Genomic DNA, 16,179 nt, shown 5'->3' on the forward strand with positions numbered 1-16,179 from the left:
CATACCATACTATACTGTTTTTTGTATAGCATAGCATAGCATAGCATAGTATAGTATAGCATGGTGTAGTATGTTAGGTAAGGTATAGTATATTATAGCATAGCATAGTATAGTATAGTGTAGCATAATATCGACACATCTGGGCCTTTTGGAAAAGGTATTGCGAACAGTAGCCTGTTTTAATTTTCAAAATAAAATCAGAATAAAACTGTCAATAATAAATTGTTAATAACAAAAATACATCTTGTAGAAATGCACTTTAAAAACAGCTTTGTTTTGATTTTTGTTTTTTTCGGGTGGGGGAGTGGGGGGGTTGTTGCTGACTCAGGCCTGATTGAAGTCCATCCAATTACCTAGCGGGAGATAACCGCACACACCTAGATTCCAGCAGCCGGTTGAACCAGTGGCACTTCTTTGTGTATGTGTACTGTGTACAACATACTAGTTATAACAGCTCTGAATCTGAATCAGAGCCTGTCACATGGTACTGTTTGAACACGGAACAACAGAAGATAAAGAGGAACAAAAACTTAAGTAAGTCACATTTTGGACTGATTGTTTGTCGATGATTCGGAAATGACATAATCACAGCAAACAAACGTCTCTTAGGAGATTTTCACTTTTTGTGGGTTTTTACGGTTTCATTTGTTGTTTTTCCGTTTGTTGCGTCGATATTCTGGGTTTAATGAGAACAGCAGAGATATTATAGCAAGCAAAAAAAATTAAAGTAAGTAAAATAGTGTGGCTGGGTTATATTTTGGAGATATGTTCAAATCATTTCGCCTGCTGTAGCTAAAACCTCACTTCTTCTTTTTTTATTTTGTGTGAAAGTGAGTTTTACAGTGTTACTTCACGCTGACACGGGGGTGTACGCAGGAAAAAAAATGATTGTGATATTTTTATGAGCGCAGGAAAATCTACAAGATCAACGTGTGAACCAGGAACAGACACGGATTACAGACGCCTGTGTTTTCTTTACAGGTAAACGGAACCGTTTAACTGCAACGTTAGGTGAATTTTACTTAAATGTGGTATCGTTTTCTCAAATGTCTTGTGTTGAGTAGATGGCTGATCCTTCCGCACCTGTTCCCAAACCTCGAGCTCGTTACAAATCGGTCGGTCAGTGCCTCAGCTCTTCTTTTGACAGGTGAGACCACGTTTAGGAACACTGACGTCATGAGTAGCTTTAGCAGTAGCTGAGCTGGGTAACACGTGTGAGTGCTGTTTCTTTATTATTGTTATTGTTATTAATATTATCAAATTAGATTTCAGAAGATAACATCGGCGACAAACCTTTACTACTCCTTAAGTAGCTGTGTTTTTGTAGCAAGGTGGCTAATAGATAACGTAGCTGACTAATGTAAATGCTATAGTCCTCCGGTGAAAAATGACTTTTTTTTTCTCCCTGTTGCCAAATTTCCTGCTCAGTGTGTGATTTAATTTGGTTTTCAGTTTGGTTTTAGTTTTAAAACGTATTCTGCTCCACTTAGTATAGTATTGTTATTGTTATAACTCGGTATGAATAATATTGACGGCATAGCCTATACATTCCTCCATAAATATGGGCTGTGCAAATGAAATAAAAATAAAGTTAAATTAAACTGACTTGACTAGAGCTAAAGACACCTGGACGCAACATACAATGCAGAGAAGGACGGGCTTCGCTGTGCCGTGCTGTGCTTTTAAAAGAAACACTGCATGCGTTTTATTTTATTTTGAAAGTCTTCGATTCTTCCGCCGTCTTCTGTGTGGAGCTTTTCCACTATTGGAAGTAAAGACCAGAAGCTACTTGAAACGCCAAGTGAAATTAATAATTAAAAGCCACTTTAGCCATCTTTAGAATCTGCTTTTGAAGTGATGATTGATGTACTGAAATGCAAAAAATATGTTATTTTACTCAACTCTTTCTCGCCCTCTAAGGGCAATAAAATTATAATAGCGGGAAAAAAAAATAGAAAAGTTGAGGAAAGAGGACTTGTGCTAGTGGAAGTCAATAAAAAATATGTATAATGCATTGCACAGCAATTATGCAGCATTTGGGAACGTAAGTGATTCAATTTATAAAAATGTCATTATTAATGTGAAGCTAAAAAGCTAAAAAAAAGGAAGGAAGGGGGGCAAAAACTATTTTCTTCTTCCTACTTTTTTGAAGATATGGATTGTTATGATCTAATGGCATTTCTGTCTCACTATAAAAACAACTGATTTATTTTCAGTGTCTTTGGTGAAAACAACCAGTCTGGTGTTGCTACTGGTGATCACCTGAACAAAGGTAAACACTGTATATTTGCCATATTTACTTTTACTTCGTTTTCTATGGTGTCTTGTTCCTGCGTCGTAGATACTCCATCTTTTTTATGACAATACTTTTTTGTATCACTCCACTCATGTTGTCTTGATGCAAATAATGTATACATCAGGTTTCTCATAACCAGACAAACCAGGTGTAGTTTAACCTCCTGTATTCCTGAGAAGTGTGCCATGATGTGTCTTATTGTGTGAAGGATTTCAATGATATTTTGAAGACCACTTTCACAGCAACAACTGCTGATGAATGTATGGACGCCAAAGGTATTGAATTAGATTTTTGTGTTCATCAAAACTTGTCAAACAAAGTAGATGAAGGAGTCTAGCCATCAAGTTAACACCTATTACCATAATTTCCGGACTATTGAGCGCACCTGAATATAAGCCGCAAACCACTAAATTTCAAAAGAAATACATATATAGGCCGCACTTCTCTATAAGCCCAAGGTGTCCACGTTGTAACATGGGATATTTACACAGAAAGTTTTTTTTTTCCACTTTTAATTAAATACACGTTTTTTTGATGAATAGTGCCTGTAACACGGCTGGTTACACGTTAGCTCTTTCCTGCTTCAGCGTAGCTGGATTTCACAGAGGAGACTTAGTGATCTGCTCCAGGGCCGAAGCTAACATTAGCTCCGGGGCTAACTCCCTTCACTTTGTCCTTGTCCACAGCAGAGGTAAACAGAAACAGTGAAGTTGGGGTCTTTATTATCAGCCACTCCGACCACAACAGAACATAAACAGCTCCTGTATAACCAACTCACTCTTCAACATGACGGGGCTCAAACTGCTCTCAACTTTCGCTACCGTTCTCTCTCTCTCGCCCCACACACACATATACTTTACACACAGCCATTCACAGACAGACATACGCTACTAGTATAATACACAGTAGCCTACCAGAAAAGTCATTGACCGCTAGCGGTATGAACTTCATTAGCCCATAAAAATCCATAAATTGATACGGCCTGAACTCACGTAGGTTGGAGTTCCATTGTATCGTAATATATACCCGTTGTAGAGGCAAAGGTGATGCCTTAACAAAAGATTTGTGTTATGGTTCATGCAGGTACCGATGTCTTCATTTTGTGTGTTTGTTGTTCTTTGTGTTGTGAGCACAGTTTGTTTTGAGTTGTGTTATGTATTTTTCATAGTGTGAATCCATTTCTTTTGCTGTATTTTTGCAATCAATCTTGTTCCTGTCAACAATTTCTGTGTCTCATATAAGGAAATGGTAAAGCGTTGTTTGTGTCAAACCAGTTTGACTGATGACGTCTTTTTAAAACTCCTCCCCAGATGTGTGGCGTCCTCCACCTCCCTCTGGTTCAGACTGCAGCCAAGACGTCCCATCTCTGGCCAGTGTCACCTCTATGATCGCTGCCAAAATCCCCTCATTGGCCGGAGTTGATGACATTATTAACTCTGCTCACCTTGTCCCCTCCGCTCCTTCAACACTGCCCTACATAGGCAGCGTGACTAACAGCGTAGCTGCACACAAACCTAGTTCAGTAGACCCTGCCAGTACTTTGGTTTACCCAGACACAGCCACATTGAATCCCCCAGCGTCTGATCCGTACGGAGTTCCCGTTAGTACAAGTTCTCCTAGCTTAGATAACATTGTTAGCTCATTGGCAAACATCCCAAGCTTATCAATGTTTATGGGAAATTACACTAACAACGCAAACCAAAGCGTCCCATCCTATTTTGCTGGCAAACCGCTACCTCCTGTACCAACCACGACTGGAGCTGCCGGCGACCACACAGGTAATCACCCAAATGGAATTTTCTAGGTGATAAACAGACATAAGGCTCATTGTCATGACTTTAAACGATCACAAGGGTCACACTGACTGGTGAAAACTAGTCTCAATTTATTATCTCTGTTTTGACCTTTAGCCATTTTTATGGTTTCTCCTACCAGGAGAGATAACTGTGTGATGGCACCGATACGAGCCTTTAGCTTTCACAACCAGAACCCAAACCTAGTAAACAGAAGTGTCATATATTTCATTTGTCCAGATGTGGGACAGCTGTCACAACTGGTCATATCAGCTTTGGACCCCAATGCGAAAGTCACATTACCTTCAGTAGCGGGATCTGCAGAGCAACCTGAGAATGGTATGTGCAATATCTGTTTCTTGTATGTGCAGTATTGTTCACGTTTTATGGTAGCAGTTGTCAAACGTGCAGTATTTCACAGTTATCTATAGAGTACCTGCAGTATTTCAGTCATTTACATCTACAAAACCAGTCGTAAAAAAATTGGTAATCCTGATGTACACAGAGTTAAAAATGCTATGCCGTGCTATGATGTACGTTCTTTTCGTATCCTCTGTGCTGCTGTGAAGACACGAAATACCTTCACTGCAGGACAAATAAAGGACTTATCATATCTAATGTCTTAAATGCTGGTAATGTGATAAGCCGTGAAAACCCCTGTCCAGCGTTAGCCTGTTGGGATGTGGACGAGCCTGACACGGAATCATCAAATGAGGAGGAGGAGGACGCAGGATTGGTCTCTGCGGCGAGTGAATCAAAAGGAGAAGATCATGCCGTGGCGTGAGTTTCGTGGAGACCGCCGACGTACGTGACGTACTGCTCAGTAGCTACGACGCCATTCAACGTCTGCATTGTCTCACACACACAGTACGTCCAGAAGCACCGGCCCTAAGAAGCTAGTCCTGCCCCCTGCTCCAGGTGGGGTTTCAAGGAGAGTTTCGAACCGAATACAAAAGAAGATCCCAAGGTGATGTGTAAACAAAACATATCTGTTGGAACAATACATATTCAATATCGAATGAGACTAACAAATCATTATTTCTAAAATGTCCCCTCAGAGCGGCCACTATTAGGGTGTCCAGAAAGAAGGGGGGCAGAGGCGGCTCGGTGCCACAAGGTTCTGTGGTCCGAAACAGCTGGCTGGACACCTGGAAGGGTTTAAGGTATCCACGTTGTGACGTCATCAGAGAGCCGCACTATGAACAATGGATTCCTGTTAATTATCTCTCAATTTCTATTCCATTTTAGACACAATGTCCTGTGGGCGACGTTTAACGGGCGGTTAATGGCGCTGTGGAAAAAACGCACAGTGAGTGTTTTTACAGTGTTTTTTTTTTTTTAACAGTCATCTCTCGGAACTCGTCACCTATCTCGTCAGACATCTCTCCCTCGGTAAATGGGGGATTTTCTTTTATTCCAATCTGTCAAGAGTTTCGCTGTATGGTAGTAATGTTTAGTAAAGAAAATTAACTAAAAGACGTCGCCAATCTGTCAATTTGCTTAGAGGAGCTCCAACACAGCATTGAGCATGCTTTTCTGTTCCTCACACTGATTTGCTCACGCGTCGTAGCATCTCCCCTTGTCTGTCGGCCACTGCAGTAGTTAACTCTTCTCTTTGAGTGAGGGCAACAGCAGTGATTTCTTTATTTTATGGAAAGGGTAGTAGACAAGCATTTATTCTTAAATAACTGGGCCAATAAGTAACGCTAGCTTCTTCTGTTCTACCGACATATTGCTACCACTATGTCGGACGTTTATCCGATTAAGTCTGTAGAGATTTTCGTCTGTCTTTTTTTACGCACACCCACTTGTCTTTTCGCATATCAGTGGTTTTCATCGCAACACCATTGTTTATCTCTGCATACCAATGGTTCTCATTCCAGTTGCCTGAATTCATCACGTTATCTCTCTCACTGTGAAACAAACCCACTCTCTCTGTCAAACCAATTGTGTTTGTTTTGTTCTGTTTACAGGATCGGTTTAGTGAATTGACCTTTCACGTCTCCTCCATCACTAATGTGAAGAAACATGACAGGGGAAAATTCACTGTATATTTCAGGAAGAAGCGTTTTGACTTCATGGCTCATTCTGACGGTATTTTTTATTTTTACTTTTCTTCTAGGTTACTAAATAAAAATTGTAACATTCATTTCATGTACCGTAATTTCTGGTCTATAAGCCGCTATTTTTTTTTCACACACTTTGAACCATGCGGCTTAAACAATGATGCGGCTAATTTAAGGATTTTTATGGGCTAATGAAGTTCATACCGCTAGCGATCAATGACTTTTCTGGTAGGCTACTGTGTGTTGTACTAGTAGCGTATGTCTGTCTGTGAATGGCTGTGTGCGAATATGTGCGTGGGGCGTGCGAGAGAGTGAGAGCGGTTTGAGCCCTGTCATGTTGAAGAGTGAGTTGGTTATACAGGAGCTGTTTATGTTCTGTTGTGGTCGGAGTGGTTGATAATGAAGACCCCAACTTCACTGTTTCTGTTTACCTCTGCTGCGGTCAAACACAAAGTGAATGGAGTTAGCCGCAGAGCTAATGTTAGCTTCAGACCTGGAACAGATCACATAGTCTCCCCTGTGCATTCCAACTGCGGTTGGGGCGCCGAAGCAGGAAAGAGCTAACGTATAACCAGCCGTGTTACAGGCACTGCTCAGAAAAAACATTTATTTGATCAAATAAATTAATTAATAAATTAATTTGTGGCGCTTTGGCCCAGAGGCAATGTCTCTGTCATTGGTGTGGAACCCCAGGGTTCACCTCCTGGGCAAGTTCGAATCCCAGTTAGGGTGGTTGGTACCTTCCAGTGGACTCACCACCCACAGGAAGGTTTGGGGGGGTGGTACGGTGCAGTGTGATTTGGGTGGCGACTGCTGCCCCCGCAACCCGGTAACGAATAAGCGGCTGAAAATGGATGGATAAATTAATTTTCTTTCTGTGTAAAATTTCCATGTTACCATAAATTAATTTTCTTTCTGTGTAAAATGTCCATGTTACAACGTGGAAACCTGCGGCTTACAGAGAAGTGAGGCCTATATTCAGGTGCGTTCAATAGTCCGGAAATTACGGTAGTTACGTAGGTAAATTACGTAGGTCTTAGTGTACACATCTAGAGTTTGGACTCAATTGATAACAGGGATCAAATGTTATATATTGGTAAAATATGACAACAGACAAGCAGAGAGAGAGAGAGAGAGAGAGAAACACTGAGAGACACAGAGAGAGCCACATCCATCAACCAATGCCTGCAGTAGTGTGACACTGGTCCATTAATCATTGACAGTCTCTTCCAAAGACTGCCTTACATAATACAGAGTTTTACACCATCTTCTAGGTTTGGTAGCGTTTAGCTCAATAGTATTTTCAGAAACCTTCACTAACATCTGTATTTCCATCTCACAGATATCAGGGACGGTTGGGTTGAATCACTGCTGGCCTCACGTAGTCAGCAAAGCCCCGACCCACCTACTCTGCACGGGCAGATCAGCATGAAAGATATCAGGAGTCGAGCATATGCCGCCGTCTGGGGTTATGACCTCTGGATTTATCCCAACAAGGAAGGATTTCAGTTGGGCTTGGCCTCTTTCTCTGTTCCTCTGAATGTGGCATCGGTGAAGGCGACAGGAAAACACACCTTTAGCCTGATTACGCCTTACAAGACCTTCAGGTAGCAGTCAGCCACGAAGCCAGCGTTTCTTACCCAAGACAAAAAAAATTGTTGTCTGTTTGTTTTGCAGTGTTGGTATTTGCTAAAACCTGTCAATCAGAAAAAAAAAAAACCTCTTCTTATCTGATGTTCTTTTTGTTTTCTTGTTACATCGGGGAGCAGATATTACTTTTTTTTAATGCAGCTGAACCTATTGTACACACTGTAATTGCGACTATGTGAGAGTAGATTTTTCTTTTTTTTTTGCGAGCTAACAAGGAGCTTTTGTCTGAGGTTTTATGACGTACGTGTGTGCGTGTGTGTTTGTGTTTATGACCTTTTTCTTATCTTATTTTCTTCTAGCGTGTCTGTTGACTCTTCTAAGGACCTGTCGTCGTGGTTAGATTGCCTGTCTTTGTCAATCCGAAACGCCCTGTCTTGCAGCAAGGTAGCAATGCGGATTTTGGAAAACCCTTGTAACAAAGTGTGCGGTGACTGCAATGCAGCCAATCCTGAGTGGGCATCAGTTAACCTGCTTGTGGTCATCTGTCAGGCCTGTGCAGGTATGAGAGACATCAACTGGTGGTGATCGAGGGAAAAATTGAATGAAATTGCTGATCACTGCTGGGATTGGCTTAGCTTCCCGTTAGGACCTCCAACAGGATAGTGTTAATAGATAATGGACAGATGGATAAACAATGTTAAAAGGGATGTGCGTAAAGAGCTTTGATCGTTCATCAAAAAAATCTTCTAAAATAGAAACAACCAAGAGAATAAAAGTTTAAAGAGTTTTGTTATTTTGTGGTATTTTACGGTAAATAATTCTTTTAAATTTATAATATTTTCATTATTTTGATATAAAAAACATTTTCAACCTAAAAAAATTCAAACATTAAAAAAATTAAAAAATAAGACTAGTAGCTTTGTTTACCTAGAGTTGATTGAACAGAGCATTGAGCATGCTCTTCTGTTCAAAAATTAAGTCAAAAAAAAAAAAAAAAAATCAAAATTAGAAGCCAAGCTACTATTGCCTAAGATTTTTTAAAAAAAGCGCCAAGCTACTATTGCCTAAGATTTTTTGTAAAAGATACTAAAAACGATTCTATAAGTGAAACTTAGAGTTTGTTTCCCTGAGGGAACAAGGCAGGAAAAAAAAAACTGTTCTAGAGATCCATGTCTGAACTTTTAAAACTAGGCATTAGTTGCTTTAAAAAAAACAAAACACAGTTTGAATTTTCCATCATCCCAGTATGATATGATGTAATGATATATTAGTTAGCGATCCGCTAACTAACTGACACTGTTGTTGTCGAAGCGATCACTAACAAGATGACTTTTGACAGGTCACCATCGTGCTCTTGGCACTAACGTGTCCAAGGTTCGAAGTATGAAGCTGGATAACAACGTGTGGACTGAACCACTGATGCAGGTGAGCGGCTAAGCGAGACACTACTAGCCTTAGTCTTTGACTAAGACACAGATAGGCTGTATTAAATTATAAAACAGTACAACTGCAGAAACAGCTCCTGTGTGTCTGCAGTTGGTTTTATACTGTCTTCCCTGTCTCTCTTTGACCCGCACTCTACCCTGAAGGCAAGTGAGCTTAAGCCGAGTTGCTAAAGCTAAAGCCAGCACATTCGTCAGTGATTGCTGTTCATACCAGGTTAAAGCAGCGTGATCTAATACAAACCTTATATCAACAGCTGCTATGTAAACAATCTTCAACATAGTCAGCCCTCGACAATTTCTTGATGGCGCGAGGTGGCGCGATTTTGCAGAGGCAGCAGGATACTTACCGTAATTCCCGGACTATTGAGCGCACCTGAATATAGGCTGCACCCACTAAATTTAAAAAAAATAATTGTACATACATATATAGGCCACACTTCTCTATAAGCTGTATAACCAACTGACGCTTGAACGTGACAGGGCTTAAACTGCTTTCGACTTTCACAACCGTTCTGTCTCGCGCACCACACCCACGTATAAGCCATTCACAGACGGACAGACATACGCTACTAGTATAACACACAGTAGCCTACCAGAAAAGTCATTGATCGCTAGCGGTATGAACTTCGTTAGCTTCTAAAAGTCCATATATTAGCCGCATCGTTGTTTAAGCCGCAGGGTTCAAAGCGTGTAAAAAAAAAAACTAGCGGCTTATAGCACATGTGCTTGAGCGAGGTACAACCAAGAGAATAAAAGTTTAAAAAAAAAATTATTCCAATCTTGCGAGAGTAATTTTGTGGTATTTTACGGTAAATCATTCTTTCAAATTTATAATATTTTCATTATTTTGATATAAAAAACATTTTCAACCTAAAAAAATTAAAACATAAAAAAAAAATAAAAAAATACAATTAAAAAATAAGACTAGTAGCTTTGTTTACCTGGAGTTGATTCCCTCAGCTAGAAGTCGGTACTGCATAAATTTTACTTATGAATGGGCTTAATGGAACTTTTTCATGTCCGATATCGCAACTTGCCGACAGCTCTCATATCATTCCAATACCTACTTTTCTCTTGCAGCATCTGTTTGTAAGTCTTTTTTTTTTTTTACTGAAAACGTGTTCAATTCTGAACAATTTTTTGGAATAAATTTGTTTTTCCAGATAATGTTAGGTTTTTTAGATGTATATTTAAAAGAATCTTCCTTAAATCTATATTTATTTACCAAAGTTCTATAAAAGCACAGAATTCTGTCCGTTTTTGTTGTTGGCATGAGCTGCCAGTTTCAGGGCAAACATTTTTATTTTTATATATTTGGTTGCATATATATGAAAACATATATGAAATAATAAATTATATATAAATTTATATATTATATATATATATAATATAAGATATATATATTACCTATAATATAAAAGAAATGAACAGTAATACATTGGCTGGGGATTTTAATTCATTGTACCTGTTGCACAGCTGTTTGTCATCTACGGGAACCACCTGGCCAATCAGATTTGGGCCGCAGCGGTGCCAGCAGCAGAGCAACTTTGTCCGGAGTCGTCCGATGAGGAGAGGTCAAAGTTTATCCAGTACAAATATGGCAAAGGGCGCTACAGACGAGTTCACCCTCTTGCCGCTTCTCAGTCCCTAATGGACCAGGTTTGAAGTTGTCATTCAAATCAAAGTGATGCACTTTTGGCATTTGTTTGTGTGGCTTGTTCTGAGCTGATAAGAATAAGATGCATATGCATATATTTTTATGTGTTTTCCAGAGGTTGAGAGATATTGTTTGCTGCGATGACATTGAAGAGACCATGTCTTTGATCTGCTCTGGGGCTAAGGTCATTATATTCATACATACGTACATACAATGGTTAAAGTTTTATTATGAAGTGTCTGCAAAAAAAAAATATATTGTCTGTTGTTGAAGCAGGCTTTTTTTTGCAAACAATATACAGGGGGTCCTTAACTTATGTCAGAAAATTCATGGTTCTACCTTTTGTTATTGTCATCACACATTCATGACCAGTGTCTCCTCAGGTGCGCCAGTTTGAAATTCAAAACCCCTCACTCGTCGTCATCGCTGAAAAGGCAGGCCAAGCACTTCAGAGTGAACTGTTACGATTAAACGAGTACACCGGTAAAACACACAAACACACACACACATGCATGTTCATACACAAATCAAGTACTTATGTTTTGCCTGCAATATTTTGCCTGTACTGTAAGCAGTATCTGGTATCTGTACAACATGTGTACACTAACTAGTACTAGGTCAACTGTGTGTGTGTTGTTGAGTTGTTTGTTTGTTTGTTTGTTTTTTTTTCCAGAAGTCCCACCTCATACGCAGCGATTCAAAAAGAGAGCAAGCTGCTCCACTTTAGGTACGAGAAAACATTTGTCCGACTTGTTGACCCAGAAAAGTGCATTACAATCTTTTTGTGTGTGCTCATCAGATGAGGATGAGGAGGAAGAGGAGCTTCACGGTAAACTGGAGGAGGACCGTTTCCTCTTTTCGGTAGAAAATGATTCGGCTGCATGTGACGTGCTTGACTTGCGGGAGGTGCTGTCCGTCTTCACCACGCAGAACGGGTCAGTTATTGCGCAACTCTGTTCAAGTTCGTATGGAAGGAGTTCATAAGAATTTAAATTGAACTTAAATCCCACCGATGTTTTTAACGGTTGGATTCGTTATCAGTCCCCTCGATATTTATCATTGGGTCAGGGAAAAATGAAGGTCTAAATGGGTTTGTTTGCGTGAAAACATTTTTTTTGTAAATTTGTAACCCCCTCACTCGTCGTCATCGCTGAAAAGGCAGGCCAAGCACTTCAGAGTGAACTGTTACGATTAAACGAGTACACCGGTAAAACACACAAACACACACACACATGCATGTTCATACACAAATCAAGTACTTATGTTTTGCCTGCAATATTTTGCCTGTACTGTAAGCAGTATCTGGTATCTGTACAACATGTGTACACTAACTAGTACTAGGTCAACTGTGTGTGTGTTGTTGAGTTGTTTGTTTGTTTGTTTGTTTTTTTTTCCAGAAGTCCCACCTCATACGCAGCGATTCAAAAAGAGAGCAAGCTGCTCCACTTTAGGTACGAGAAAATATTTGTCCGACTTGTTGACCCCGAAAAGTGCATTACAATCTTTTTGTGTGTGCTCATCAGATGAGGATGAGGAGGAAGAGGAGCTTCACGGTAAACTGGAGGAGGACCGTTTCCTCTTTTCGGTAGAAAATGATTCGGCTGCATGTGACGTGCTTGACCTGCGGGAGGTGCTGTCCGTCTTCACCACGCAGAACGGGTCAGTTATTGCACAACTCTGTTCAAGTTCGTATGGAAGGAGTTCATAAGAATTTAACAACTTAAATCCCACCGATGTTTTTTACGATTGGATTCGTTATCAGTCCCCTCAATGTTTATCATCGGCTCAGGAAGAATGAAGGTCTAAATGGGTTTGTATGCGTGAAATTTTTTTTTGTAAATTTGTAAAGCATATTTCAAAACAGCAGAGTTAAACAGAAAGTGCTGTACACTACAATAAAACACTGACATAAAACCAAAGACCAAAGTAAATAAAAAAAAAGTAAAGCAAACGTTACAACGCAACATACATTAGCGTTCCGTTCCTACGTAAATGAATTTTTGCCCTAAGTCTATCTATCTATCCATCCATCTATCCATCTATCTATCCATCTATCTATCTATCTATCCATCTATCTATCTATCCATCTATCTATCTATCTATCCATCTATCTATCTATCCATCTATCTATCTATCCATCTATCTATCTATCCATCCATCCATCTATCTATCCATCTATCTATCCATCCATCCATCCATCTATCTATCTATCTATCCATCCATCTATCCATCCATCCATCTATCTGTCCATCTATCTATCTATCTATCCATCCATCCATCTATCTATCCATCTATCTATCCATCCATCCATCCATCTATCTATCTATCTATCTATCTATCTATCTACACATCTGAGTACTGGATAGCATGTATAGTCAAACATATATTCAACAGTAGCTCAGACTAACCTTTGTTTTCCAACTCATTCCTCATCAGATCGCATTATCAATTTGAGTTGGTGATACTTGGGGATCAACTCATTTGTCATGCTGAAGACGATGACATCCTGACATCTCACATGGTCCACATTCTAAAGGTAAACCCAAGACTCTGAGTATCAGATCAAGCCATCCCTACTCCCAGTGAGATACTCGAATCTCAAGCGACTTTTACTCTGGGGGGCAGTGGTGGAGAAATTCTCAGTTCTTCGAGGTCAAAGTTGCCAGTCCAAATATTTTTTTTCAAAGAGGGACAGATATGATATGGCCCTGTGTAACAAACTTAAATATATTTCTACATCCCATGCAGAAATCACCATTTGATGCAGGACTGACAGCTACTACAAGAAATGTCTCAAAGCAATATTTTACAGTATTATTACTGTACAGTATTACAGCATATTTGATTTCTTTATATGCATGTACAGTTATGCAAACAAACAGTGAGTCCTGCAAAAAATCGCTCACCCTTTTGTACCTGAAAGCCAAACAGTGTGACAAAAAAATAAAAGAAAAAACATTAAATATTGGCATTTAAAGTTCTAATGCATATGAACAGAAACATAACAGAACTGCAAAACATAGTACCCTAAATGAAAATGTGTGTATTTAAAACCGTAGATTTCTACAAACACAAAACTGTTTTTTTATGATGACCAAAGCTATGATTTAATAATATAATTTTTTGTATTTTTACAACATTTTTACGTTAAATGACAACATTCGTAAGAAAATAATCCAATCCAAACTCCATGTAGTCTGACGTTTAAACTACTGGGAGGTAAATACTGCATCTAAACTGTGCTGCTGCCATCATGTGGTCAACTCTTTTATTGCAGTTTGCAATTTTACCCATCATATTCACTGGTGGACACAGCTTTCTTTACGTCCCGCCATAAATTATATTTTACGATAGAGCACTATGGTAAAAGGTGAAAAAAAAAACTTTTTAAAAAAGCAAACAAACAAAACACATAAATTAAATATTGTAAATTCAGTCCTTGAGATTGTTTTGTAATATTTTGTACAAGCCTTAAATTGTGTTTATATAAGTGTCGAATAATAATTTTTGTTTAAGCGTAAACGTTGTCAGAGACTCTTTTCTAAGACGGAAATGAAAACCAAAAATCAAATAGTGTAATGTTATGCTATATTCATGTTTCCAGGTGATTCTCCCAGGAGGCGTGTCTTACGCTGAAGTGTGTGGGGCCTCAGCTGTGAGTAAGGTGTGTGTCATGGAAGGAAACAGCGCCTCCTGTCAGTCTGAATCTTGGTTGTTACTGTGGGAGGACGGCATCAGTATTTACCCCGCCGTGAGAGGCCTGCAGCCAATCCTGAAGATGGAACTGACAGCAGTGCGTCGTCACGGTAAGCCGAGTCATGTGATCCACGAAAACCGGGAGCGATACTTTTTTTTTTTTTTTTTGATCTTGCGCAGACAAAGTCTTTGAGCCACTGCTGCCCAGGTCACTTATTTACACATTAAAACCTCTCTTATGTAAAACTTTTTTTTTTTTAACTTTCATATTCAACATCTATGTTTTGCCGTCTATCCAAACAGGATTATCCCATGTTTCATTTTCTATTTCACCTTTCCATTTAGAGATCGATGCATCTAAAAACGCAATCACTTTGGAAACCAGGGAAAGGTATAACACACACAGTTTATACAGCTGGTCTTTGCTTAACGACGCGTTTAACCTTACTTTAACAACGACTTGGTGTTACGATGGGCTCTCCTACGACATTTGAGATGTAGCACAACAGCAGTATCTCACCATCTCACCGACTCATTCCCCTCAGTTATGATTCTCTCACGCCGTTTCACACTAACTATTTTAACCCTCGTGACGCCTGAAAAACGTAAAACTACAAAAAATCTCCGGCTGGATCTGCTATTAAGAAGCAAAGGAAAGCCATCAATCTCGACATACTGTCATTTCCTGTTGACTGTTGAGCACGCCCTGAATATAAGTCGCACCCACTAAATTCAAAAAGAAAGATAATAATTCTACATACATAGGCCGCACCTCTCTATAAGCCGCAGGTGTCCACCTTGTAACGTGGGATATTTACAAAGAAAGTTTTCACTTTTAGTTAAATAAATGTCGTTTTCCGAAAAAAGTGCCTGTAACGCGACTCTTTCCTGCTTCTACGCAGTATTTGCACCACATTTGGAATGCACAGGGCGGACTTAGTGATCTGCTCCAGGGCTAAAGCTAACATTAGCTCCGGGGCTAACTCCCTTCTTTTTATGCTTATCATATCGTTACCAAGTTTGTGTTTTTTTTTTTTTTTTACAGTACCTGTATATGATGTAATCCAAAAGTTAAAAAGTAAAGAAAGAGAAAAGGTAAAATAGTACTGCATAAATGGCCTATACAGTACGTTGTTGCGAATATAAACAGTTTTTTTCGCGACCACACATAATGTCAGCCAGGGGTATTTTGTTTACCGATGAAATCGCTTAACAACAGGGTTTCGCAACATAACTCTGTTGTTAAGTAAGGACCAGCTGTAATACCTCAGTTTATGGACTGGAGTGGGTTCAGATGATATCACAGGTGCAGGTTCTCGTTTGTGTCTCCAGGAGCTTGTTGTCGCTGCATTTTAAGGAAACCCACAGCTGCCAGTCCTGGTTCAACCACCTGCAAAGAGCTTTAATCAATCAAAGACCAGACTCAAACCGGCGCCCTGCTCCGAGTCGGAGCGCAGCTCGACAGCCTCTGTACCCGTCTCTAGATATAAGTGGTCGAGGTTCAGTACCACAAGCCATCGAACGCTGCATCTCCCACATCACAGCACATGGTCAGTACTGCTTCTAAAATGTACTTCCTGAAACCCTTTTTTCCTGCAGTGACTCGTTCTGTACAGTGTTCCCGCTTTCATATATG

General features: G+C 39.7%; 1 protein-coding gene across 6 annotated transcripts in view; it reads left to right on the plus strand.

Annotated features, from left to right (window-relative positions):
- The first annotated feature begins 375 nt into the window (after positions 1 to 375).
- Positions 376 to 16,179, plus strand: part of LOC103392084 (arf-GAP with Rho-GAP domain, ANK repeat and PH domain-containing protein 1) — an 18,552-nt gene continuing 2,748 nt past the window's right edge. The window contains exons 1-23 of one of the 6 annotated variants that reach the window (XM_008328615.3): positions 376 to 534; positions 912 to 981; positions 1,065 to 1,147; positions 2,217 to 2,272; positions 3,607 to 4,074; positions 4,330 to 4,428; positions 4,755 to 4,869; positions 4,958 to 5,056; positions 5,148 to 5,252; positions 5,338 to 5,398; positions 6,063 to 6,183; positions 7,498 to 7,762; positions 8,105 to 8,304; positions 9,085 to 9,170; positions 10,667 to 10,849; positions 10,963 to 11,031; positions 11,231 to 11,330; positions 11,521 to 11,574; positions 11,647 to 11,782; positions 13,284 to 13,383; positions 14,452 to 14,653; positions 14,889 to 14,934; positions 15,876 to 16,093. In XM_008328615.3, the coding sequence (XP_008326837.1) occupies positions 1,065 to 1,147; positions 2,217 to 2,272; positions 3,607 to 4,074; positions 4,330 to 4,428; positions 4,755 to 4,869; positions 4,958 to 5,056; positions 5,148 to 5,252; positions 5,338 to 5,398; positions 6,063 to 6,183; positions 7,498 to 7,762; positions 8,105 to 8,304; positions 9,085 to 9,170; positions 10,667 to 10,849; positions 10,963 to 11,031; positions 11,231 to 11,330; positions 11,521 to 11,574; positions 11,647 to 11,782; positions 13,284 to 13,383; positions 14,452 to 14,653; positions 14,889 to 14,934; positions 15,876 to 16,093 (2,866 nt within the window). In that variant the 5' untranslated portion in view covers positions 376 to 534; positions 912 to 981. The other 5 variants (XM_025059693.1, XM_008328623.3, XM_025059698.1 and 2 more) reach the window with 5 other exon arrangements.

This window comes from Cynoglossus semilaevis, chromosome 1 (genome assembly GCF_000523025.1).
Source record: "Cynoglossus semilaevis isolate Cse_v1.0 chromosome 1, Cse_v1.0, whole genome shotgun sequence".
Taxonomy (NCBI): Eukaryota; Metazoa; Chordata; class Actinopteri; order Pleuronectiformes; family Cynoglossidae; genus Cynoglossus; species Cynoglossus semilaevis.